At 41.9% G+C, this 27396-nt stretch overlaps 1 protein-coding gene across 1 annotated transcript in view; it reads right to left on the bottom strand.

Moving 5' to 3' along the window:
- LOC132366928 (dihydropyrimidinase-like) overlaps window positions 1-12653 on the bottom strand; it is a 78296-nt gene extending 65643 nt beyond the window's left edge. The window contains 1 exon segment of the mRNA XM_059924379.1: window positions 12327-12653. Coding sequence (XP_059780362.1) covers window positions 12327-12590 — 264 coding nt within the window. The 5' untranslated portion in view covers window positions 12591-12653.
- Between the last annotated feature and the right edge of the window lie 14743 nt (window positions 12654-27396).

Below are 27396 nucleotides of genomic sequence, written 5' to 3'. Positions count from 1 at the left end.
TCCTTGTTCTTGCTTACTTCAATGGATTTTTATTTGTCCTTAAGTCACTTGGTCCCACTCCAACTCTTTTTGCTCTCAGAAATCTCACTATTTATACAGGATCCTGTACTTTATCTTTCGATAACAATTGCCTTATGCATGGCAAAACAATGCATATTTGCATTTCTTAAGAAATCCCTATTGGTATAATGACAATACCAGAAAAAATTCCTTAGGCTCTATATTTTTATTCGAATGCAGATTAACCTTCTCACCTTCTTCCTTCTAAAATGTCTTCTGACAGATATCCCTTGAGGCTGAAGGGCATTTTTCTAATAGAAAGTGCTGTTAATTAAAGTGTTGGAAGAAAGTACTTTTTTAGTGTCTACTGAACTAGAAAATCAAGCTTAAAGAGCAATTCTTTCCATATTAAATGTCTATCACATGCAGGATGTGGGGAAACTAGATACAATGCTGGTAGAAATATAAATAAAATGATGCAGCCACTTTGGAAAAGAGTTTGGCAGTTCCTCATAGAGTTACCATATGACCCATCAATTCCACTCCTAAGTATATACCCAAAAGAAATGAAAACATGTCCACACAAAAACCTGTACACAAATATTCAGAGCAGCATTATCCATAATAATCAAAAAGTGGAAACAACCCAAATGCCCATCTACTGATGAATGGATAAACAAAATGTGGTATATTCATACAATGGAATATTATTTGGCCATAAAAAGGAATGAGGTTCTGATTCACTTGCTACAACTTGAATGAACCTTGAAAATATGATGCTAAGTGAAAGAATCCAGTCACAAAAGATCACATATCATATGATTCCATTTATATGAAATGTCCAGAAAAGATAAATCCATAGACAGTAAGTAGAATAGTGGTTGCCTGGAGCCAGGGGGGTTGGGGAAAGTTGGGGTGATAGCTAAAGGGTATGGGCTTCTTTCTGGGGAGATAAAAATGTTCTAAAATTGATTGTGGTGATGGTTGCACAGCTCTGTGAATATACTAAAGAACATTAAACTGTACACTCTAAATGGCTAACTGGTATTGTAGATCAATTACATCTTAATAAAATTATTACCAAAAAAATGTCTACCCAAGTAAGCCATTACAGGGAGTGAGTGGGCTGTTACACACAATGCAATGAAAAGTCTTCCCTCCAATTCTGACTTCCAGGAAGCAACCAACATCACCAGTTTCTTGTGTTTTGACACTGTCCATTTCTTGATCTGCCCATTTCTTGATCTTGTACAGAGCAAGGACTAAGGGACTAAACGGAAGAAACTGGACACCCCAGTGGTTCACCTGGTCACTCCACCATGTGACACACTAATAATCAGACACACACAAATAATCAGACCGTCTAGAGGGGGAGACAGAAACATGCACAAACAATTATAATAAAATAATCAGATGGTAATAATAGGTAGCAAGTACACTTCCATAGTAAATGTGGTATAGGAATTGCTAAAGGGAAGTTAAAATTGCTAAGCTCCCTAGAAGAGGACAAGACTCCTGGGAATTCAGAGGAAGGAAACAGATCAGAGGAAGCTGGGATTTGAATTAGCATTAGGACATAAATGTGCAGTTGCCGATAAGGATAATAGTATCTAACTTGTAGTGAGTGCTTATTATGTGCCAGGAACTATTCTGATGTCCTAAGTGTTTTAACCATCTCATCAGCTCTGCAGCAGGTCATATTGTTAACCCCTTTTCAGGGTTGAGGAAACTGAGAACAGCACCATGAAATAACTCCCCACATCTCACAGCTAGAGAGTAACAAAGGCAAGATTGGACGCAGGTCATTGGGCTCCAGAGCCAGTGCTTTCAGTAACAGTTGACAGCAGGGGAGAAACTCTGAGAAAAGGGTCCGTGAGGAAGCATCAGCAGAAAAGTGGTAAAGGGCAGAATGTACATGCAAAAGAGAAACAGACTCACAGATAGAGAACACAAACTTGTGGTTATCAAAGGAGAGAAGGAAGATGGGGAGGGACAAATAAGAAGTATGGGATTAAGAGATACAAACAACTATGTATAGAACAGATAAAGCAACAAGGATATACTGTACAGGACAGGGAATTATACCCATTATCTTGTAATAGCCTATAATGGCGTATAATCTGCAAAAACACTGACTCACTATGCTGTACACCTGAAACCAACATACTACTGTAAACCAACTGTACTTTACAAAAAGATGACTGGGATGTGTGAAGCAATGGTTCCCAGAAGGCAAGGCAGTGGCCGGCTGTCTGCGGGGGTGACGGGAGTCCAGGAGCTGATTTTGGCTGGAGTGACTGAGAGGTGGCAGATGAGGGGACAGAGGAGGGCAGCCGATCTGGTCTTTGGAGGGAGCATGAATTCTGCGGAGAGCACCCTGAGCATGAGGTGCTCAGGCACATGTCCACTCTGTGTGTTTGCAGACAGAGAAACGCAGCCCCGATGCAGAAGAGCACTCAAACGCAGGAGAAAGATGTGGCAGTCACCTTGCAGAGGAGGCCAGAGGGGTCCCAAGGTCAGGGGAAATAACCAGAGAGAGAGAGACGCCATGGCAACATGCTCCAGAACATACCAACCCTTAGCAAGAAAACAAAACAGGTCTCAGCCAGTGGCTGTTTCTGGGTGGAGTGACTACAGATCCTTTTAATTTTCCTCTAGTTAAATTTTATTTTCAGTAGTTGCTACATTTTCTATAACAAAGCCTAACTTTCAAAAGAAGAAAAAATAAAGATTTTACATATATGTGATACAAATCCAGGTATGCATGCATATGCCATATAAATTAAGTAGTTCAACTTCGATGGGCCTCTTATGAGACTGAAGATGTGATGGTCAAATGGCCACTTTTTTTTTCTTTTTAAACTACAGCAAATTGAAATTCCTGGGGCTATCATTTAAAAGCCCATAAATAAGGATTTATCACAAATGCTCTATCTCCCTAATGAACAGTAAAGGAGCAGCCACTTGTCTTCTTTGGTTTCTTCTTGTTCTGTTTCTCCTCCCTAATTTCCTCCTTCTCCTCACCCTCAAAATGGGAACAGATCTAGAAAAACTATAGTGCCTGGGACAGGATAGCCTGGGCCAATCCTAGGCAATGGATTGAAAACGGAACCTGTCTTTTTCCAAACCCCTGGGGCTTTATCCATCCACCTGCCGCAGGGATCCTGGCTGCTACCCTGGGACCTGGCAAACAGTGGCCGGACAGTCAGCGCCCCAGCCTCCTTGGAACCTCTTTCTTCCTCCTGCCTCTTCGGTTCTCTCTGGTTATCCAGGGTCCCTTGGCTGCCCAAAGTTATCTCAAATCCCTATTATTTCAAGATCTGAAACGTTGCCTTCTTTCCACTGGATCCAGGGAGCCACGTGCCAGAGCTGCAGTTCTATAATCCCAATTAGAGGGGACACCAGGAGCTGTGAAGGAGACCTGCCCCTCCCGGGAAGTATCTGCCTCTTGAAAGAAGAGCTTGTTCAAATGCCCAGTCCTGGGTTAAGCATCTTACACACGTTAGCTCATTGAACGAAGCCTTGCTATAGTCCTGAGAGGTAGAAATTGCTTTTCTTATTCTACAGTTGACGATAATGAGGCTCAGAGAGGTCAAATGACTCTCCAGGGTCTCACAGCTGGTAAATCCTCATTGGGAACATGGAGGATACAGCTTTGAGCAGGAGGTCTTACATTCAGCCTACTCTGGGCCTCAACCCTAATGCAGGCCATTCCCCCTTATCCCATCTTCCATTTAGTGTGATCTGACTTCCAGCCTGTTGCCCCAGGTCATCAGTGAATCATTACTTGGAGAAAGGCATAGGTTGGTAAAATGAATCAAGCATTTAGGAAACCCAAAGCCATACCAAAACAAAACAAGTCCCATCAAATTATAAATTGTAAATTCACAAATGAGACGCAGCTTCATTAAGCTCATGTGATGTTCATCACTGCGACAGCTGCCATTGAAATAATGCGCCCCTAGAAGAGTTACAAGGCAAGGCCCATATCAGTGCTTCTTGGCCTCCACACACTTGTTAGCCATGGGATAATTAACTTCATCCAGCAAACCAACTCATCAGAACATCTCATTCCTAGCTCACCTTGGATATTTTCAGTATTCATTGAATTGCTTTCAACATCAGATGCTTCTAGATTCACTTCACAAAATGTTCACCAGGATCAACATTTGAAGAATGAAGAGAGTTTAGGGGAGGGAGAACCAGTAAAGGGTGAAAATTTCTTTCATATTTTTATATAAAACCTAATTGTTTCCTTTGTATTTATTGCTGATTGACTTCTCCTTTATTTGTCAGTTAGCCAAACAAAATGCGTTTGCCTTTTCTAATCTTGGCTCATAAATCAGTTCTTTCAGCTCCTAATTACTTTGGCTGTTCTCCCTTGAAAACCTTCCAATTTGTCTAAAACCTTGTCTGGAGGGGAAAAGAGCATGTGCTGTCTTAGGTGAAAACGTGATAGAACATAAATTGGGATAAACTCTTAACCAACAGTGGGGTCATAATATGACAGAACACAAGACTTTATTTAAGACTGTATTAGGTTGTAAATCATTATTGAAAGCATCCCAAGGATTTTCTTTCCTTTTATGGGGTCACTGAATTTTCATTTCTAAGCTCATCCTAGAACAAGTGACTTTGTTTCACTAAAATTTATCAGAGGACCTGCTCGACCCAAATAAAACAAAAAGAAATCCAACAGTACATTTGAGCCTTAGGGAGAAAAACACGTGGCTGAATTTTCAGATTTCTCATAGTCACTAAGACTTATGAGAACAAACTTCATGATCCCAGTTTACGTTCCAACTCTAGAAGCATATCCAGCTTTGTAAAGATGTCCTCCACAGTGCCTCTCCACACTCCTTGCCTCCCCAAATGTGAAATATTAATCACACCATCACCCATCCCACTGTGCAAACCACAGACTCAAGAGGCACCCTTGACGTCTACCTGTTCCCTTCCTTACATCCCCAAATCCAATCCATCAGCAACCTATCCCTTCCCCTACATACTCCATGAGTCTCCATACTTCCTGCGTCTGCACCTCCGTTGCCCTGTGCCACCCTCATCTTCTGACTAGACTAGACCAGTTAGTCTGGGCCACTTCCAATCTGTTATTGACTTCCCTCTGCTCTCAGGATGAAGAAAACAATTATTACACAGCCCATAAAGCCCTGCATGATCTGAGTTCCTTTCCACCTCAGAGAGACAAGTCACCCATACTCTTCTCTCCCTGTCCCCTCTCTACCTAGTCCAGCGACTCTTAACCCTGGCTGCACACTGGCATGGTCTAGGGAACTTTTATCCTGCCCCCCAGAGATTCTGATTTAGCTGATGTAGTTTCATCTCCATAGGCCCTGTGCCTGTTACAGTGCCTGGTACATAAATACTCTTTAAATGTTTAAGGAAAAAAGGAAGAGAGGCCAATGAATGTCTCCCAGAAATTATGAGATGGAAGAATTAAGATGGTTCACTTTTCCAACAGCAAAGTGGGAAAGCTGCGCAAGTTGCATATTCATGTGAGATTTTGTTTCTCAAAAATATTGCTAGCCCTGGCTGTGTGGTTTCTGAAATCCTTCTATGAAAATGTTACTGTAGAATGTAGACTCTGAGCACACTTGAAAGCTGAATGCTCAGTTTTGTCCCAAGCCCATTACCTCATCAGCGTTAACGAGGACTTTTAACAAAACAGAATGATAGCCTATTTCTATATCTATGCCTCCAATAATTTCCTGTTTTTAAAAAAAGATTATGGTTTGTTTTATTTTAAGCTTTTACGTGTGAACAGATCCTCAGGGCTCAGGAACGCATGACTATCACTATAACATGAAATTCCTCTATTAGATGCAATGAAGCATAACAGAAAAATTGCAGTGTCCTCCCTCAACTGTCACTTGACATCTGAGAAAAAGCACAGAACGGTGTTGAGGAGAAGGCTCTGGGGAGCTGCTGAGGCTCACCTATTGGAAATGCAGCCCAGCGATGCCAGCAATTATAAATGGTTACTAAGCAAAAGGGGAAATGCCAGATCAAAAATTGTTCACTCAAAAATAGTCACAAATTGTCCAAGTTAAGTCTACAAGTCCAAAAGTCCACTGTATATAATTTATTATTAAAGCCAAGATAAATTAGAACCCCATATACCTCCAGTCTGTCTGCCATTGCGAGCAAAGACCACAGTTTTCATCTCTATAACCCCAACCATAATGCCTGGCTCGTAGTGGGTTCCCAAGAACTATTTGTTGACTGAATTCATGGAACATAACTATCAACTTGAAAATTCCTTAGCTTAAGGTTATTCCATATTAGACGGCAGTGACAAGGTCCAGAATGTGCCACCGCGGCATAAAACTCATTTTGAGCTGAAGGCATTTGAGAATAGGCTTTTTTTCCTGAACTCCCTTACCTGCCTAAAAGCAGAGCTTTTCAAAAGAACTGAATTGTCATAAATTACTTTCCAGGAAGATGACTCTTACCACCTGAGACTAGAAGCCTGCACTGCACCTAAATAGACCTCGTCATGAACTATCGTATCTCCATCTATTCCCCTAAGAACCCACTGGTCTTTCCTAAAAGTCATTTGCTTTTCCGTAAGTGCCCTTCTTCCCCTCCCCTTCCCTTGTTAAGGTGATATAGAAGCCCCAAATTCTAACTGCCTCCTTGAAGCACATTTTTCTGTGAACTTGCACTGAATGTACATGAATTTTAAAAATCTGTCTTTTCTCTTGTGAATCTGTCTTTTGTCAGTTTAATTTGTGGGCCCCCAAAAACTAAACATAAGAGGTTAGAGGAAAAATTTTTCTTTCCCGACAGCAACGTCAAGGAAACCTTGAATCCTGACTACCCCTGTCAGACACTGAAGGCATGCAGTCCAGATAAATGAGGGAGAAAACAAGCAGTGGAAGTGAAAAGCCTGCAAAACTCAAGTATGAAAACTGAAAGAAGGCAAGTCCCAGATTCTGTAAAATTCAGTGAAAGGATTCCTAACACACAATACCTTCAATAGGCCCAAAGCCCTATTTAATGTCAAGTGATTTCAAATTAATCTTTGAGATGGTTTTATTTTCTTCCTCTGATTAGTGCAAAGATTAACTTTGTAATCAGTAAATAGCCACTGAAGGAAATGACAGAATTATACACTCTTACAGCTGGAACATGGAAGTTATTAACACAAGAATGTTCAAAGCTCAGCCTTACAAGCAATTAAAGAAATGCTTGTTTAAAAACATTACGAAATTCTATGTTTTTCCTATTAAATTAGCATAGATTTTTAAAGTCAATATCCACAATTAGCTAGGATGCAGTGAGATGGGAATTAGGATGTACTGCTGTGAGGGGGGCATAAATTGAAAGGCAATTTGGATGTATGTTAGACTCCTTTAGGATGGATCTAACACTCACTGGCCCAGGCATTTCACCCTGAGGGGTGATTTCTACGTCAATCATCAGGAATCTGAGTGATGAATTACGTCACAACATTGTTATGCACAAGCCACAAAAGCTGGAAACCACCAAAATGTCCAACACGAACAAGATGAGAGTGGAGCTGTTAACAGTTGGGGAAACAGAGGATGAAAGATGGGTCGAGCACTTGAAGTTTGAGGCGCCTGTGGGACATTCATTGTCGATGGGCAGAAATGGAAGCCTGATGCGGAAGAGATACAAGACCAGAGAGAAAGATCTGGGACTTAGCCTCGGAGATGTCAACAGGCCACAGAAATCACGTTCTCTGACAACAGTGAAGGCCGTGGGGGAAAGGTTTAACGAACAAGGCTGATTCCAAAGTGTACGCACCATTTAGTAGACGGAAAAATGTTTATATGTGCCCCCAAAAAGAAAAATCTGAAAGGAAAATGTTAAAAGCAAAATGCTGAAATTATAGATGATTTATATATTATTTTTCTTTATACTCTTCTGTATTTTCCTTTTTAAAAAAAAAAAAGCAGTGTCTTCATTCAACTATGTATGATCAGCAAATATAATGCTCCAGCATTTTCCTGAATGATAAATATATGTATTTTTCATTACTTAGAAAAAAAATTTAATCCGAGATGTTCTAACTATTGCCCTGTTTTACAGATACGGAAATGCTGACACCACCAGTAGAGGAAGTGACTTGCCCAAGGTCATGCAGTCAGCATGCACAGCTTCTGAAAACCATCCTGGAGCGCCAGCAAGAAACAAAAAAAGGGATTTGGTTTGTAACCAAGCTCTCTGAATCACAGCTCTTCTACCAGGTGAGGAAGCTCTATAAATACAACCATAAATATGTGCTTAATCATGTACCTTCCACTGCCTTATTATAAGTAATCACCTCCATGGCATTTTACCAAAATGTTCCAGAGCAAAGTATAATTTTCTCTCTTGATAATTTTGAGGACTTTTTGTCCTTTACAAAAAAAAGTGTTCTGCATTTTCTCAATTAAAAAAAAAAAAAAAAAAGATCCTTTTGCCAGCTACTGATGCTGCCAGGTTTTCAATGTGAGTCCACCCACGCCAAGCTGTATCTATGTCTGAATACAAATACATATATTTGAAGACTGGCCAAGTCCTTTTAATTCATTCTCTTATCACAGGCTGTAGTAAAAGCAAAGTCGTATTTCCTTCAAGTTTATCTAATTTTCAATACCCATTTGAATAAAAAAATCCCACTGTCTTTCACGATGGATACTGAATTACTGGAAGACCACTGTACATCCAGTCTAGACCAACAAAATGAAATATGATTTCTTTAAAGCAGAACGCTATTTCCATTACTTACATCAGATGGAAAGCTTTTACCTGTAATTAACTAAATCAATTATAAGCTTTAAACCTACCTCTGACACGAATTAGATTTCCAAAATATGTAACCTTTGGTTGACCTATATTTCATTTTTAAAACTGGGGTCCATCACAATCTAGTGATCAATACATAGACCACCACAAATAGTATCCCTTCTGTTTGTCAGATATTATAAATGATTAGCATTATGCTTGCAGGAAGCACACAGCTATTGGTCTAACCTTTTGGGGCCCATCTCCTGAAAGCATGATATATTGTTCTTACTTTATGGCTTTCTGTACTTAAGGTACCCATTTCTGTAGCCTTAGGGATGATGTGGCTATAAATGCACGTATAAATGTCTCACAAACCCACACCATGAGATGTGTATTTATTTTGACAACCTTAACTGCCTCCAGTGTCGGGAAGGTAAAGAAGGGCTAGTGTATTTCTGAAAGATGACTTTGCTCTGTCTTTGACAAAAGACTTCTCACAGTAACACACACCTTACATTTACAGCTTTTTCATCTACCTACTGCCATTCTGACGAATCTAAACATTAGACTTTTTTTCAATCATCATTTCAGAAAGGAAGAGAACCTAGTAGGTAAGAGCTCTAGGGATGGCAGGCAGTCCTGAATTTGAAGAGCCACTCTACCACTTACCAGGTGTGCGACCTTGGGCAAGTGACTTAAGTTTCAGTTTCTTCAATTGCGAAGAGTAGACAATGGCACCTGGGATTGTTGGAAGACAATGCACAGTTTAGCACAGTGTCTAGTACATAGCACGGACTTGATAAAGTAAAGGTTACTTAACAGTATTCATAAGATGTTTTTCAAGTTTGGTATATAATATGATGAGCATTTACAAAAGACTTCTTTGTCCCTGTTTCCCCAAACCAGAAACTCCATCAACATTGCCTTGGGAATTATCGTGAAGACTCTAGAAAAGAGGACAAAATAACTCCACAATGCCCTTCTTTCAGAACTCAGGCCAATACTTTAATGCTCATGTTTATCTGTATTTACCTGGCTGGTTCCATTTTACGGAGCCTCATCTGTTTGGGGGATGGGGATGTCCTGGGATTCAACCAACCAATTTTGCAGTAGACTTTTGCAACTTGGCCCTTTTGTGAGTACTGTTTAATGTTCCACGTGAATTTAGTCTTTGCTAAATCTTTGACCTTATCTCGGACCATATCATTTTCCACTTGTGATCCTAAGCTCATGAAAAACATGTTTTCCTTTAATGTTTTGACAACCTTTAAGTACAGAAACGCCTACAGAATCAACTGGTAAGTTCTTTCAAATGGTGAGAACAGACTATATATATATATATGCTACAAAAACCTGCCTTCTAAGTATGGAACCGTAAATCTCTCCACACTGGAATCCCAGAATGGCCAAGAACAGATAGAAAACTAAGAACCACCTCCCAGGGTCTTGGGGCATGCACAGATAAACTTGAGAATGAGAAGGAATGTCCTGCCCTGGCAACATTCTAACCCCTCTTCTTGGCTGCTTCATCTGGAACCCTGATCAGAGAAAGGGAAATAATGAGGGGGAATAACGCTAGTGGGTCTGGTGACTGATGGTCAGCCATAGCAGCAGGTCCCCACTTGGCAAACGGGGGTGTCAATGGAATGCCCTGCCATCAGCAGTGCGCTTAGTGAATGACGAGTCTGTGATAACAGAAAGTGCATGTACTATAACTGAATACAACAGGTTACAAAACTTTTGTAATACAGGTACACACATTCATACACACATGCACAATACAACCTCAATTATGTAAAATAAAGCATATGAAAACCATAAAGACAATACACCAAAACATGGGTTGTCACTGACTGGGAGATTATGGGTAATACTTTTCCTCTTTCTACTTTCCTATTATTTTTTTCCAATTGTCTATAATCGTGTATTGCTTGGATATCTAAAAAACGTATTTTAAATGTCAACATAAATTCAATGAAATTTAGCAAATTTCACGTTTTAGCAAGAGAGAAAAAGGAATACTCTTCAAAACAGATAACGATCCTTCCTACAAAAGACTTTGACCATTGGCCTGATGATAAAGGTTGATAATTAGTAAATAGGAGGCCGCTTTGCAAATGTTGGCGTCAGCAGCCTGCCCCAGACCCCTCTCTCTGGGTCAGATGGTTCTTTTTTCTGTGAAACATTCTGGTCTATCCTAGAGGACTGGGGAACATGGAGGGAGAGAGGTGTAAGGAGAGTAAAACGGTTAGAAATCGGTTGGGTAACGGATATATCCTCAAAACTGCTCTGAAAGTGTTTGCAGCCTGTACCTGCACTAAACAGCCCGATCTGTTTCACACACACCAGGGCGTGGCTCACGAGGAAAAACCCGCGCATCCGTGAGTGACATTTTAGACCTTAAGGGTATCGATACTTCCACTTTGCAAGGAGCCGTTGCTCCCACCACATCCCCAAACGCAAGCCTCAAGGAGGGTGTAGGTTTGGCTCCGGCCAAAGTGCTGCGGGCAGTTTTAACTTTGCGTTCCTGTAAGGCTGCCCTGTTCATCTCCTGATCTTGGTTTCGGGAGCTCTGAAGATCCGTTTAAGGTTCTTTTCATAGACTGAGCCTCTAGGCCTTTGTGTCTAGAGAAACCCAAGCCTCCCTCACCTGGGGACCTGTGATCTGACCCTCCTACACCATCAGTAAAGATGCAGGTGCTCAAACTGCAAGAATCAGGGTCTGTGTTTAATGTCCCCGGGGCAAGCACTTCGGAGAAGGGGTGGGGACAGGTCAAGTGCGAGTGCTGGGAGACCATTCCTGCAACAGTTCTCTTGGAAACCCCTGTCCGCGTCGTACTTTTTCGGCTGGTGGGTGGAGGCAAAGACTGTGGACGCGTGGGCTCATCGCCATCACCCTCCGCGCACTGGCAACTTTTGAGTGACGCCAGTAACTTCCGGGTGAATGGATTTTTCACTCGATTTGGGTTGGGGATGGATGATGGGGTCAAACGTCTGGGAGTGTCGACTTAAAAGAGTCTATCGATTTTATGGAGGACTTGTGGACTACCACAGAACACCCAGTGAAAAAGAGGGGTTCGGGGGGAGGGGTGCAGAGAAACGAGGGTGCGGGAATAGGCTGCCGTAAACCGGACAAATACCCAAAGTGAGTAGGGGGCGCCCGGCTTGGCCAAAGCCGGGCTGATGCCACCGAGGAGGGCCACCTAGAAGAAAGAAGCTCAGCGTTGGCGCCTTGACCCCGCTCGGGTCTCCGCGGCTCGCTCCCGCCCCCTCAGGCCCCCTCGGCTCGCTCCCGCCCCCTCAGGCCCCCGCGCCTCGCTCCCGCCCCCTCAGGCCCCCGCGCCTCGCTCCCGCCCCCTCAGGCCCCCGCGCCTCGCTCCCGCCCCCTCAGGCCCCCGCGCCTCGCTCCCGCCCCCTCAGGCCCCCGCGCCTCGCTCCCGCCCCCTCAGGCCCCCGCGCGACGCCGGCGCGAGCCGGCCCGGCCAGACCCCGGGGGGAGCGGGGCAGCCTCAGAGGCGGCTGAGGGCTCGGCGGGCGTCCCGGGGTGCAGGGCGCGGCGAGGCGGGTACCTTGGTGCCCTGGTCGAAGTCGTCCACGGACCGCGAGCCCATGAAGGGGAACTGCATGTGCGTGTGCGTGTCGATGCCGCCGGGCAAGACCAGCTTGCCGGCGGCGTCTAGGACCTGCAGCCCGGCCGGCGCGTCCCCGGGCGGCAGCAGGTCGCGCCCCAGCGCCCGCACCACGCCGTCCTCCACCAGCACGTCGGCCACCTGCGAGGAGTCGTCGTTGACCACGCGCCCACCGCGTATCAGGAGCCGCGACGGCGCCGCCATGGCGAGGGGCGCACACGCTGCGGAGCCGCCCTCCTTCCGGCGGCACGGGGCGGGCGCGCTGGCCCGGCTCCGGGTTTATCAAGGACCCGCTGCGAGGGGGTGGGGGAGGAGCGGCTCCACCCCCGGGGGGCTGGGCCTGCGCGAAAGGCTGGGGCGGGCGCAGAGGTCAGCGGGGTTCTGACCTGAAAGTTCCGCCGACCTGAATCCAGGTGTACGTCCAGACCCTGGATGTACACCGAGATTTTTTTCCCTTCCAGTCATTGGAAGGGAAAAATCTTGGAGGCACTTTTAAAGACGAGGGACGTTTGTTTTCCTTTCTAAGAAAAGGCACTTTGGGGAAAGAAATCCACCTCATTTCTTCCCTTTATGAAGAGTGTGTCTGTACCAAAACGCAGAGAGACAGGCAGAGAGAGAGAGGAAGGGAGGGAGACAGACAGACAGACACCACCAGCAGCAATGAAAATACCCACGCCCCGAAGAACCACTTGATCTGGATTTCCTTTTAAATATTCTTAACTATGTGAGGAACAAAGATAAATGACATTCTCGTCGTCAAGGAGCTAAGAGCCAACAGTGACACACATACATATTTCAATGGATAACAATAAAGAAACCAGAAAATTCTACCTTCGAGAGAGGCTAAAGATACGAGTTTAGAGGAAAGGGGGAGTTTATTTCTGCCTTGAAGGAAATTAGATATGGAAGATTCACAAAGAGGTATCTGAAGCAGGACGCAGAGGACGTGGACATGGAGAGAGGAGGAGTGGGAAGAGGGACGATGCTCTGGGTGAGGGAACAGCTGGATAAAGGCGCCAAGAAGGTGATGGCAAGTTGAGTGTGACCTCCACATGGTCAAGCTGAGGGGATAGGGTTGGACAGCTGTGGACCACCCCCTTCCTCCCAGGTGAGAAGGATGAAGAGAAGACAGAGGAGGAGCCGTGAGAGAGAAGGGAGCTCGGGGAGCCCTGCGTGGGGGAAGACGGCAATGCGGGATTTCAAGAGCACCGAGATCGAATGCCGCAGGAAGCGTGGGGAGCGTGGTGGACGCATGCTGCTGCATCGTCTATTCTCTTCCTCGTTCTGCCAACAGTCACTGGAGTTTCTTTAGCAGGAAATCCTCCCCGTGCATTCTCAGAACACTCGCCTGGGTGGAACTGATGGGACCTCCGGCTCTGGGACTGATCTGCTTATCTAAGCACTTCCAGTCACAGCAGGAAGTCCTCATGGCCACGGTGATGTGTTCGGGGATGACACGGGTCCCAAGAAGACTAACTGTGCTCAGTGAGAGCTGATCCTAACTTGTGTTAGGTTGAGCAGATGAGGGGCTTTCTCTTTCCTGCTGGACTTGAATCCTGGAGGGAGTAAAAGACAACAAGGGAATAGTCCTGTGAACAGAGCCAACACAGAGAACAGGAAGGAGAGATGGAGAGGAACTGGGTTCTCATGACACCGTTGGTGCTCCTGGAACCAGCCATGCCTGATGTCCCCTCTTTCAGACTCTCCAGTGTTTGCTTCAGCTGGTTTACTTTGGTTCTTTTGTCCTTTTCAACCATCAACTGACAGAGGATGGGAAGGTACTTCGAGTTTGGGGAGTAGGTGGTCGGTCACATGTGACCTCAGAGATGGCATTTTTAATAGTGGAATGCAAGGTGTTATTATTATCAAATTTCCTCAAGTCTCAGATCACACAAACCTCAAAATGATTAAAAATTAGGAAACATCAATAAAGTGCCATAGATTTGGCTGTCAAGCCAGGAATAAGAAGCCCAAGAAGGTTATGCAATTATTGTCAAAAGACCATTGTGTAAAGATGAAAAGAATAATAATAAATATGCAACTCTGCCAAGCTACACACATAACAGCACTCTAGGAAAGTAAGGTTGGGTGTCAGGGTGGTTGTGACATCCTTTCTGAAGGTCAGATGATGATTTCAAAGGTTTCTTTATCTCAGACACTTTATATCACAAAATGCCCTGTAACACAATGCAGCATAAACTCTCCACATTTAATTAACTCAAACTTGATCAGAAAAGGGGATTTGTAGAATGTCACTGAAGCAGGAGGAAATAGCTCATTGAGATTCACTGACCGCACAGAAGAGTGTGTTGGGTAAGTTTAAGGAGAAAAGCCAGCTCGCAGAAAGAAGGTGTCTTCCCCCTTTTTGGCCACCACTGTCCAGACGCTGGGCATGTCTAGATGCCGGATGTCGTCCACCAGCTTGCCGGGTGGGAGGCGAGCAAACGTGCTCAGAGGGGAAGCTTGTCCTCAGAAACCCCTCACCTCCCTTTTCTCTGCCCTACTCAGCCACCTCTGCACCCAGACACACGGGCCCTCAGTGGGCATGAAACAAGTAATCCCAGACACAATGATCTTGGCACTGGAGGAAGGCGGGAAGCAAGACTCCTGCTGTTTTGCCTTCTTCTTGCTGGAGAAAGAATCAGTTTGATTAACTAACATACCAAAGTGTGTCTGAGGACCCATTACTCCTTAGAGGACTCATTTTAAAGGAGGGTTACAAAGGTTGTGAAAGCTTAACCCACAGAAACATATCTACTTTGAAGTGTAGGTGAGAGCAATTCGAAAGGAAGGCCTTCCCAGCCCTGACTGATGGTCTAAAGGGACAGAAAGGCAGAGCAGAAAAGGGTGACTTCCTTCACTGAGCAGCTCAGGGTTTTGGGGAAACAAAGCCACCAGGCCCAGGTGTATTTAAGTCCTCTGAAGCCCTGGAGTCACTGAGTTTGCTTTCCCTACTCTCCTAACCCACCCCCACTCCTACTCCAGGCCCCTGTGGCTCTGAGGGGATTTCAGGGTATTGTTTCCTCTGGAGGAAAAGCTCTCCGTGGGGCAGAAAGAGCAGACAACGAGGGTGTGTGAGCCAGAGTGAGCAAGGAGAGAGGGGGCAGAGCCGGGCGTCTCCAGTGCGCCCCAGCTGGGGGCTCTGGGCAGCCCCAGTCCCCTGACCCTCGCTGGGATCAAAGTCCCTGGCAGGGTGATGAGGTTATACCTGAATCAGCGATAGGAGAGGCAGGTAGGCAGCATGGATGGGAATTAGGCGTCTAATCCTGGCTCCGATGCAAGCTTCTGGTGTGAGTCTGGGCAACCCACTTACTCTTAGGGCCTCTCTCTCCTCAACTGAAAAATGAGGAGCTAAGTTGACAAGAGCTCGTAAGACCCAGCCTTTGCACTTTTAAAAGTCTTGTGATTCTGTGAACAGGGACAAGACGCCCACCCACGGAGTGCGTGGCATAGTCCTAGAGCTCAACTCTTCTCAGGTCTAGATAAGTGCAATGGAGACCAGGAAGGACTTGCCTTCTAGATTTGGGGCTCTTTTATTTCTGGTCCCTCCACTGAGGCAGAGGGGATGTGCTAGGAAAGGGTGCCAAGCACAGAGAGTAAATCCAGATGTAGGTCATGGGGGGACGATGCTTGGTGGGACCTTTCGGTCATGAGCAGGGACAACATCTTTCTCTCTGGCAGCCGGCAGTGGTCTCTGTAGGACCAGAGAGAGAAAGCTGGCCACTGCACAACTCCAGAGGGCACTCTTCCCTGAACCTCCCAGGCAGAAAGAGGAAATAATAGCCCTGAATAACAATACCAGCATCGGGAGCTAAGGTTTATTGAGTACTTGAATCAAGTCAGTACTGGGCCAAATGCTTCACATGCCTTATTTTACTTCGTCCTCCGCAACACCTCTTTGAGCTAAATCCTATTTCCCTGTTTAACAGATGAGCCTTTTGAGGGAAAATGACCTGCTCAAGGTCACCTAACAGCAAATGCTGGAGGTAAGCCTTTCATTCCGGAACCTGTAATTTACTCATTATGTGAGTCCAAACTCTAAAGCCAGGTTCAAATCCTGGCTGCATTTGGGCCTCAGGTTACATAAATGGATGAGCGTAATCCCGGAATGAACTCCTACATCCATCACTCTTTATACCTCGAGCACTTCTGACATGGGGCTGCAAAGCTGCTTCAGATTGTTATCTAAATATTGGGGAGCTGGTCTATGTTTTTGCTCAGATAACTAATGTCATGAGGGTTTAAAAAAAGTGCTCCATCCTGTAACAAACAAATTTAGTGAGTCCAGATCTAATATACCAATACTGACCTGCTTTGGGGGAAAACTTTCAGGACATGCCACCTATATAATCCAGGATGATCTCTTCATTTCAATAAATGCTTAACTTTGCCACATCTGCAAAGTCCCTTTTGCCATGTAAGGTAACTTTCCCAGGTTCCAGGGACTAGAAAGATATCTGGGTATCTTCGCGCCCCGTAATTCAGCCTATGACAGTGCCTATCAGTGTCCCCCCTTGAACAAAAAGACGCTGCTTTCTCAAGGGATGGCCTAGGAGCACCAAGCTCGGCTCAAAGGTTTCTTCTGCCCTTTCTGCCAGCAGCACTAATGTATGCTTCCAGAAACTCTCTTGCCCCTTGACCTCATGCGTACTGTGCCACGGTTTCCAAGTTATTTTGAGCTTTCCTAGCAAACTATATTTCAGCAGTGAAATAATACTCAAGGAAATAGAGGAAGCGCCCCCTTGATTAGAAAAAATGTAATAAAGTAAAATTAAAAAGCTTGTACTTTGGAGCCAAATTGATCTAGATTTGAGTTCTGGTTTTATCACCTATCATCTGTGGATTCTTTGGGTTTTTTTTTTGGCTGTGTTGGGTCTTCGCTGCTGCGCACAGGCTTTCTCTAGTTGCGGCGACTCGGGGCTACTCTTCGTTGCAGTGCACGGGCTTCTCATTGCAGTGGCTTCTCTTGTTGTGGAGCACGGGCTCTAGGTGCGTGGGCTTCAGTAGTTGCAGCATGCGGGCTCAGAAGTTGCGGCACGCAGGCCCTAGAGCACGCAGGCTTCAGTAGTTGTGGTGCGCGGGCTCAGCAGTTGTGGCTTGTGGGCTTAGTTGCTCTGCGGCATGTGGGATCTTCCTGGCCCAGGGATTGAACCCATGTCCCCTGCATTGGCAGGCGGATTCTTAATCACTGCACCACCAGGGAAGTCCACATCTGTGGATTCTTGGTTAAGTTTCTTAATGGTCCTAAGCCTCTTGGTTTTTGTTTTTTTTGGGGGGGTTTGTTGTTTTCTTTTGTCTGTTTGTTGTGTTTTGTTTGTTTTGTTCGTTTTTTGAATAGTGGTAGCAACCCATTAAGGGCTGTACACTTTAAATGAGATAATTCATGTAAAGCCCATAGCATAGTGCTTGTTAGATATTATTTTTAGCAAAACCAACTGTTTCATTTCTCTATTCTAGCATTTTCTTCTTATTAATAGTTTCACTTTTTAAAACGTGAGATCCACAAGCTTATGAAATTATTTTACTGATCTTGAGAAGAACTTTTTCCAGCTTTATGGAGATGTAATTGACATATAACACTGTGTAAGTGTAAGGGGTACATGTAATAATTTGATATATGCATATATTGTGAAACGTTTACCACAATAAGGTGAGTTAACACATCCATCACCTCACATAGTTACAACTTTGTGTACGTGTGTGTGGTGAGAATATTTAAAATTTACTCTTCCAGCAACTTTCAAGTACGCAACACAGTATTGTTAACTCTAGTCACCAAGCTGTATATTAAGTCCCCAGAACTTATTCATCTTATAATTGGAAGTTTGCACCTTTTGACCACCTTCACTCATTTACAGCCCTGCCCATGACAATCACTAATCTGTTCTCTGTTTCTATGAGTCTGGTTTTGTTAGATTCCACATATGAGTGAGATCATATGTGATCATATGTGGTATTTGTCTTTCTCTGATCTATTTCACTATGAGCATAATATCCTCACCGTCCATCCACGTTGTTGCACATGGCAGGATTTCCTTCTTTTTTTTCTGAATAATATTCCATTTGTTGACCTGAAACAAATAGACTGCCAGATATTTCTCCAGCGAAGATGGGTTTATTTGGGATCAGCAAAGGATTGCAATTTGGGGTCTCCAGCCATGGCAAGCCACTGGGCAAAGGAAGGAACAGGCTTTAAGAGAGGGAAAAAGAAGCAGGGAGGGCTACAGTAAACAAAGAGTCCATGGCTTTTCATTGGCTGAGTCCTTGCCAGGAATGAGGAGGAGTCATTATTCCTGCGGGGCTCTGCTATAGGTGCAGGAGGTGAGAGCTCCCCCTCTGGTCTCCCAGCTGTATTTGATTGAGGTTTCTGTTTAATTTTACACACACACACACACACTATATATATATATATATATATATATATATATATATATATATATGCCACATTTTTATCCATTCATGTGTTAATGGACACTTTTATGTTTTGGCTATTGGAAACAATGCTGCAATGAACATGAGAGTGCAGAAACCACCATCTCTGAGATTTCATTTTGAGAAAGTTTTATTTTTTTAAGAGTCAAGCGTAAATCATTAAAAAAATTACTTGGACTTTGCTACACAGACCAAAGAGGGTTTGAATATGCATTTTATATATTTAATTTCTTAACAAAAATTAAAGTAAAGCACATAGAGCAAAATCCATCTTTTCAAGTGTACAGTACTATGAATTCTGACAGAAACACGCTGTCATGTAACCACCACCACAATCAAGATAGAAGATATTTCCATCACTCAGAAAAGTTTCCGGGTGCCCCTTTGCAGTCAATCCTCTTCCCCCAGCCCTGGCCCCTGGCAACCACTGATCTACTTTCAGTCTTTTGTATTTTGTTGACTTGAGACATGGAAACAAAGTAAGTTGCTGGGTATCTTCTGGAGAGTTCAACTTCGGTTCTGCCACTTAGTAAAACTCTTCCTATGCCCTGCTGTTGATGCTGTCAAGGTCTAAAGCTGAAAAGATTCAGAGGCGGACCTTACTAGGATTTACCTCAACTTTTCCAGGAATCCTGGGAGGTCCTGAGCGTGACCACAGTTGGGGCTGAAGCAGGGACAGCAGGTGCCGTTCTGGAGCCCTCATGACACTGTTTACAGTTATGTAGACAGGACAGTGTCGAGACTGATGCCCCAGATGTTGGAGGCATCCGTGTAAAAGGAAGACCATAAGATAGAGAGAGACAGTAGTCAAGGTGCTGCCCCTTTTACCTGCACTTGTCCCACCGGGGCCCACACCCTCTGAATTAGAACCTTTCTGTCTCTGCGCTGTCTGTGCCATCTCATTTTATACTTCATTTCTCTAATATAACTGGAAGGGACTAGATTTGTATATCTTCCTTCTTTATTAAAACTTTTGTTCATCTTAAACAAATACGTCTTGGGAGAAACTTACTGTTCTGCTTGCTGTGAGAGGTATTTAGTATTAGACAAGGCAAGCACAGTGAAAATGTGATTTAAGGTCAAGGATAATACCAACTACCCGTCTGTTGTGTAACTGTACTTAAGGGCACTAATCTGTGAGCTTCTGGAAAATGAAAACTGCATGGTATTTATTTTTGTATTCAAAGACCTATCACAGACCATGGTGACGTCTAAGAAGAGTTCACTGTGTACCTGATGTACTTCATTTCTAATCCTCAGAACAAATCTGTGGGGTAGGTCTTATCCTCTCAAACATCAGCAGAAGCTTCAGGAAGTGCCTTTCTCATTGGGATTGGAAGCAATATGACTCTTTGCTGTATTATATTTTCACATTGCAAGGATGTGGAGAAATTGAAACCCTCATACATTGCTGGTAGGAATGAAATGTACAGTTACAGTGGGAAGTGGTTTGGCAGTGCCTCAAAAGTTAAATAGAGTTACCCTATGACCCAGAAATTCTACTCCTAGGTATATACCCAAAAACTTGTACATGAATGTTTCTAGTAGCATTATTCTTAATAGTCAGAAAGGAGAAATAACTCAAAAAAACATCATTTGATAAATGGGTAAACAAAGTGTGATATATCTAGTACTGTGGTTGGTTCTCAGGAAGTACTCTAAACATGGATGCTTATTTTCATTCCAAATCTAGGAAAAAGTTACGAAGAATTGCTTTGTGCACTTGGCTAACATCTCTAATGGCAACTCATGAGCTAGAGAAATGGAAATTATGTTGTATGGTGAAATCTCCATCGAAAACAGCAATAATGTAAGTTCCAACCCAAGGAAAGTAATAAGAACCCAGTGAAGTTGAAATTTACACAATGCACAATAACAAAGTCTATATTTAAGGTAAGTAAAAACTAAATCTAAAAGCCAAATTAGATAAGGAATTTCTATGCTCCTTGAAATCAGAGCTCAGCAGATGAGAGAAGTATAAATATTCAAGTGAAATCTGATACTGTAGTGAAATTGAGAAAAGTTTTTTTAATATTGTTTGTTACTATAATTTTTTAATAGAAATCACTTCTCTGTATGTCTTTTATTTATACTCGCTCAACATATGTTACGAAGTCCATAGCTTGTAGCCACATCTTTCTTGGTCTGGGGCTCTATGGAAGTTCACCATTTTGGTCTTTTTATAATAAAATAAAGATGTCTGTGCCAAGATGCCACTCTACCTTTGTTTAGTGAATCTACTTTTCATTGAGATACAGCCATAAGTTGCCCTGTAATCAAGAAAACAGGAGAATGATTACTGTAAGAAATATGCTCTTAAAGAAAGCTCTACTAATATACAAAATGCATAACACTCAGTGGAGGGGAGCTCGAAAAAAAGGTCATTTTTATTTGAAAATGAGTCTGTAATAATCACAATCAAAATTTATTTCAACCTCTTATTTCTTTCTTTAGTTTAATCCTTACAGTAACCCTCAAGCCTGGATGTTAGCCCATTTTTCAGATGACACAACAAGGCTTACTGAGATCAAGTGATTTATTCAGTTATAAAACTCCTAAAGTAGCAGAGCCAGGAGTCAAACTGTTATGTGTCTGACTTCAGAGTCCATGCTTTCCCACCACACTCTATTATTTCTCCTTAGTAAAGCTTACATATCCCTTTTTTGGAGGATATTAAGCTTCCTTGGGCTTTAGCCTCCCTCCAGCACGTGGGAAAATCCACTCCAATTGACATCTCAGTATCGTTACTTGAAATCACTCTGTAAATTCTTTTCAAGGCACTTCATGATCAGTAAACCATATGTGCCCTAGATTAGCATACGGCAACTTAGTCTTGTCATGTTCTAGCACTGGTTTCTAAATTTTATTAACTCTCAAAATCCTTTGTTCAAATGAAATCTTATAGGAAAGCCCAAGACATAAACAGAGTTGCTGCTGGAAGAGAGCAGGGTGAGCAGTGCATTGATAACCTGACCATCATCAACTGTAGCCACATTTATCGTTTACCGAGCACGCACCTGACACTATTTTAACTCACTAATCCTCATTAACTCTCATTTAATCCTCCCAACCACTGTTGTTATTCCCAACTTAAGAACCCGCCCCGGAGTTAGGCGTGTCTTACTCCGTGGGTGACGGAGAAGCCTACCACCCTTGCTTCATGGAACCGGGAAGTTGAGGGAGCCAGGCCAAGGCTGGTGCAGTTGCTCAGAGACATCAGGCTTCTTTTATCCTTTCCCCAAACCCTTAAAATGAGGCTTCTCTCCCTCTGGATGTTGAGGATGCACATTTGCTACAATGGAAGAACTAAGTGGTCTAAAAATTACCAGGTTCTAGGAGACCTGTGAAGACTTTTCTCCAGATTCAGTCACTGTGGTAATTTCCTCAGGCCCCAAGCGCAGCACGATCCTGTTTCCTGGGTCTTGGAGCTCCCTTCAACTCATCACAAGCGGGCTGCTACTGCTTTCTTCCCCCCCTTTTCTTGCTCCCCTTTTGACTTTGAGCTGCCGGTTCACTTCCACGATGATCCCAGGGGAAGCGGCTGCATTCAGAAGCACCTGGGAAGCACATCTTCACGACCTTTGGAAACCATGAATCATTTCGGACTTTTCACATACAAGATCTGATTTAATTCAAGCTTCAGAGATGTTCTCTGTTTAACATTCAGACAATGACAATAATAGCAAAGATGTAGTCCTTACAATGAGCCAGGCACTGCTCCAAGAGCTTTACATACATTAATTTAATCTTCCAACAGCCCTATTATCCCCATTTACAGATGAAGAACTTAAGTACAGAGTGATTAAGGGACTTGTTGAAGATTGCACGATAGGAAGGAGCGGGACAGGCAATGTGGCTCCATTGTTTTCATCCACGATGTTGCCTCTAATAAATTTAAAAATATTTTACAGGTTATGATAACATGTTGAAATAAACTTAGCTGAAAAATAACTAATTGTTAACATTCATCAAATGCCTAAACATGCTTATCTAAATTTGCATCAATGCTATGATTTCTCATTCGAATATGCTAAAGCAAATTGTTACACTACTGTATTTCTAATCAACTAAGATATGCACAATTCATGTACGTGACATGACAGAGGAGCTAATTCGATAACCTTTTGGCAAATGAGCTTCTTACTGGGACTGTAGCACTGTTTTTCTGCTTAAAATATTAATTCTGGCAACTTGGTGTTTCTTACGTATCAGGCACTGTCCTGGGGTCGATTATAGACGTCACAAATTCTTTGTTACATCTGCTATGGAGAGTGGAGTCTCTCTATGGAAACTGGGTTGGCCTTAGTGATTCGTTTGACCAACAGAATGTGGCGTAAGTGACATTTTGGGCCTTCGGAGACTAGCTCATAAGAAGTTTCTGCAGAGATGTCTATCAATTTTTAAACAAGGGCCCACTTGAGTAAAATGAGTCCGATCAAGTTGCTGTCATCTTCTGCCTGGAATTCAGCAGGGTGAGAGGGAATGGCCAAGCAGCTTGAATGGAGAGCAGCAGCAGGCAGGTCACCGCTGTCAGCATTACTGGGTCTGTGGTAGGGACTCGACAAACACCTTGTGAAGTCAATCTGCTCGTTCTTCCTTTATTCTTTTAACCTGTCGTATGCATTTATTTCCAGCTTAAAGGTGGATGCCGGTGGTAAGCAGTAGTAGCAGCCAAACCCCCAACAGCTTGTTGGAAGACTGCCCTCATCACGTGCTTATGTTCTCAGTCCTAGTAAGTGACATGACCTGAGGCGGGGATCTTGCCCCGGGAGCTCGTCTGACACAGCCCCTTGGTTCCCCCTCTCTTCCTTTATACCAACACTGGAGCTCTGACAGACAGATGGATAAGACAAGACAAAGTACAGGAGGGAAGATCTAACTGATACATGATAAACCTGAGTAATATCTATTAAAATCTATATCCTGTAAACCGAGAATATACTTTTTTAAAGTGATCCTGGAATATTTTAAAATTAAGAAAAGACAATCAACTCTCCACAGTAAATATAATACACATAACATTCTCTGATCCTGATGCCAAAACATGACAACTAATAAAAGAGTCAGAAAACAAAACCACTACCCACACCAAACTGCCATTATCTGGGGGAAAAAAACAGCAAAGAAAAAGGGAAAAAGACTTCTTTTATACAACTTGTCGGTTAAGGAGGAAATAAAAACTGAAACTTCAGAACACCTAGAATATAATAGTAATGACAACACTAGTTCACCTAAGTGATTCAGCTTAAGCAGTACTCAAGTCCACACCTTAAATCTCATAGTAATAATTAAGAAAAAATAAAAATGATTAAACTGAATGCTAACTCAAGGAGTTAGAAAAAAACCCAACAAAATAAACTAAGGAAAGCGAAAAGTAGGACATTTAAGGAAATCAATTAATTGGAAAACAGAAAAATAACAGAAGAGACGTTCAAAGCATACCACTTGGGGGAAACAAGCAAACAAAAACAACAACAAAATAGGTCAACCATTAGCCATCTTAATTAAGAAAACAAGGGAGCAAGCATAATACATAGTAAGGGGGAAAGAGCCATATGCAGAAAAGAGGAGGGTAACTTTGCTCACCTCTAGGCAAATGAACTTGAAAACATGGACAAAATGGATGGTTGATGATCCTAGCTAAGACATAAAAACTACACAGACCAATCACTGTAACAGATACTAAAAGAGCTGTCAAAGAGCTATTGCCGAACATCCACCGGCACCAGATAAATTCACTGAAATTTTAAGGAAGAGAAAATTCCAATGCTGTGCAAACTGTTCCAGAACTCAGGAAAAGGAAAAACATTTCCAATTTACCAGCATAAAATTAATAACAAAACTTATTAAAGATAGCATGCAACACACACACACACACACACAGGACTAACTGCACTGATGAATACAGATGCAAATATATTAAATAAAATATGAGACATAATCTGGAAATATATTAAAAGAATAATACATATGGTCAAGTAGTTTATTTCAGGAATGCAAGGATGGTTCAAAATGACAAAATATATTAAAAGGTCAAAGGAGAAAAATCGTATGATCATCTCCATAGAAAATGAAAAGGCATGTGATAAAATTCAACATGCATTCTTGACTAATTTATTTTAAAATAGGGATCAATGGATACTCCTTAACATGATTAAATGTATATATCTCAACCCAGTTCATTATAGCCAATATATTTTAACATTATTCTAGAAGTACTAGACAATGCAATCAAGACATAAAGAGGTACGCAAACTGGAAGACATGACTGTATAACTGGAAAACACAAAAGAATTAACTGAAGTACTATTACAAACCATAAGAAAATGAGAGTCTGGTAGCTGGGCAGAAAATTAACATAAATAAGTCATTAGCTTTCATATATACTAAAATCAGACTAAATTATAAACAGAAAGGACTTCCTTAATAATGGTAACAAAAATAATAAAATTTCTAAGAACTCTTGAAAAACATGTACAAGATCTCTGTAAAGTAAAATGCGAAGCATCTGTGAAGGAAACAACAAAAAAGACTTGAACAAATTGGGAACCATTTTTGGATAGGGCACCATGGTTTAGATAGAAGCTTTAACATGATAATGATGTCAAATTTCCCCAAGTTGACCTATAAAAGTAAAACTGTCCAAAAAAATAAATGTACAATGGATTTGTTTTGTGGAACACAAAGGGTTGATTCTAAAGTTCAAATGGAGAAATAAGCAAGAATATTTGAACATTTAAAAATTACTGTTATTAAAACAGTGTAGGACTGCTACAAAAAAAAAAAAGGCAAGTCGAAGAGAGTGGAATTAGAGTCTAGAAATACATCCACATAATATGAAAATCTGCAATATGATAAAAGGGCCATTTCCAACAGCAAGGAAAGGACAGATTTAATAAACAGCCTTGCAGTAACTAGGTAGTTACCTAGAAAGAAAAACTGGAGCCTTAAATTCAGGATAGATCAAATTTTTAAATGTGAAAAGTCAAATAACAGAAATACCCAACTGTACTTTTAACATTCAACCAGTAGCAGATACACTTTTTCCCTTGAAAAAAGGTGCAGAAAAAGAATGCATAGTATGTTACGATTTGTATTACATCATATAGCATTTATACATATAGATACATTTATGTATCTATATGGTATTTCTGGAGGGTATACAAGAATTTGGTCTTGGTACCTATTTCTTTGAAAGGGAACTAGAAGATGGCTGTCAGGGATAGGAGAGAGACTTAATTTTTTTACTGTTTGAATCAAGAAGATGTATTAGTTAATTAAACAAAGAAATTAAAGTATATGTCAGAAAACAAAAACAAAAAACCTATACATAATAGTATATAATTAGTAGGACCTAAACAAGGTTAATTTGGTAACCCAAATTCTGCCAGTAAAATATTGTATAGGGGTCTAAAATGTATCTGAAAATAATATAAAAAGAGAACTGATATAGTTACTGACTCTTATAAGACACATCAATTAAAGGCAAAATAATGTCCAGGTCCTTAGGGATTTTTTTACCCTTGAGAACTGGTGTAAGCTACTACCTTACTATAAGTGAGTTAAGAAAGACATCCCCTCTTTAATTTTTCTTCTAGACACACTGCATATTTCATGGCCTGAAATTGTATATGCACCAAATGAACAAAAATAAATAGAAACTTTGACTTAAAAAGTACCTCAAGGCAATACAAAAAAAAGAAGTCATTTTAATTTTTGATACATATTAAAACATTTCAGTCAGTTCTTCCTGACAGCATAACACGACAAATACACAAGACCTCAAACATGCTTTAAAATGACATTCAGCAAAGTATTTAAAATTTAATAAATAGCAATAATCATACACAAATACATTTTTCATACTCAAACATTAAGCTACTAAAACAGACAGCTAAAGAATAAATAAATGGGAATTGACAATAAAAAAATATGCGGGGTTTTGCAATTCATTTTACTTAAAAAAGGGAGGTGATCTGAATGATTTCTTAATTTGCTTTTCAACATGTAGCATGATCCTCCCCTTATGAATAAAATATATTGAAAAAAATCACTTTATTACTATAATGCAGTTTTTAAATACAACAAATAAATATGAAACTAGCAAAGCAACCTCAAGTTGTAATAAAAATGCCCCCTCACGCCCCCCCCATAAGCTATGGAAATATATAGTCATTATGATAGCAAATAATAGTATTTAAAGTGATAGTGCTTCTGCACGAAACTCATCTGAGACCTTGATATGATTTTAGTGCAAATCCCTAGGGTCCAATACAAGCATAACCCTGTATCAGGAAAGACATTACCAGTTGGAACTTATCTTGTACAATTTTTGTACATATTTTATAAAGTTCAAGATTTAATGCAATGTAGAATATCTTCATCCGCTTAATTCTGTCCTTAAATAGAGATAAAAAAAGAAATGATTTGGGCTTTTTACCATTTGGTTTGTACCATATTAGAGTATTAAAGTCAACATTAGAAAATTTATAAAAGAGTTTTGTTTTTGCCATTAATTTATCTAACTCTATCTAAATTTCACATCATTGCATGTTAAACATGAGAAAAAATTTTAGAC

The sequence above is a fragment of the Balaenoptera ricei genome, chromosome 6 (assembly GCF_028023285.1).
Source record: "Balaenoptera ricei isolate mBalRic1 chromosome 6, mBalRic1.hap2, whole genome shotgun sequence".
Classification (NCBI taxonomy): domain Eukaryota; kingdom Metazoa; phylum Chordata; class Mammalia; order Artiodactyla; family Balaenopteridae; genus Balaenoptera; species Balaenoptera ricei.
The sequence above is the reverse complement of the archived record's forward strand: the minus strand, read 5'-3'. Positions and strand labels throughout refer to the sequence as shown.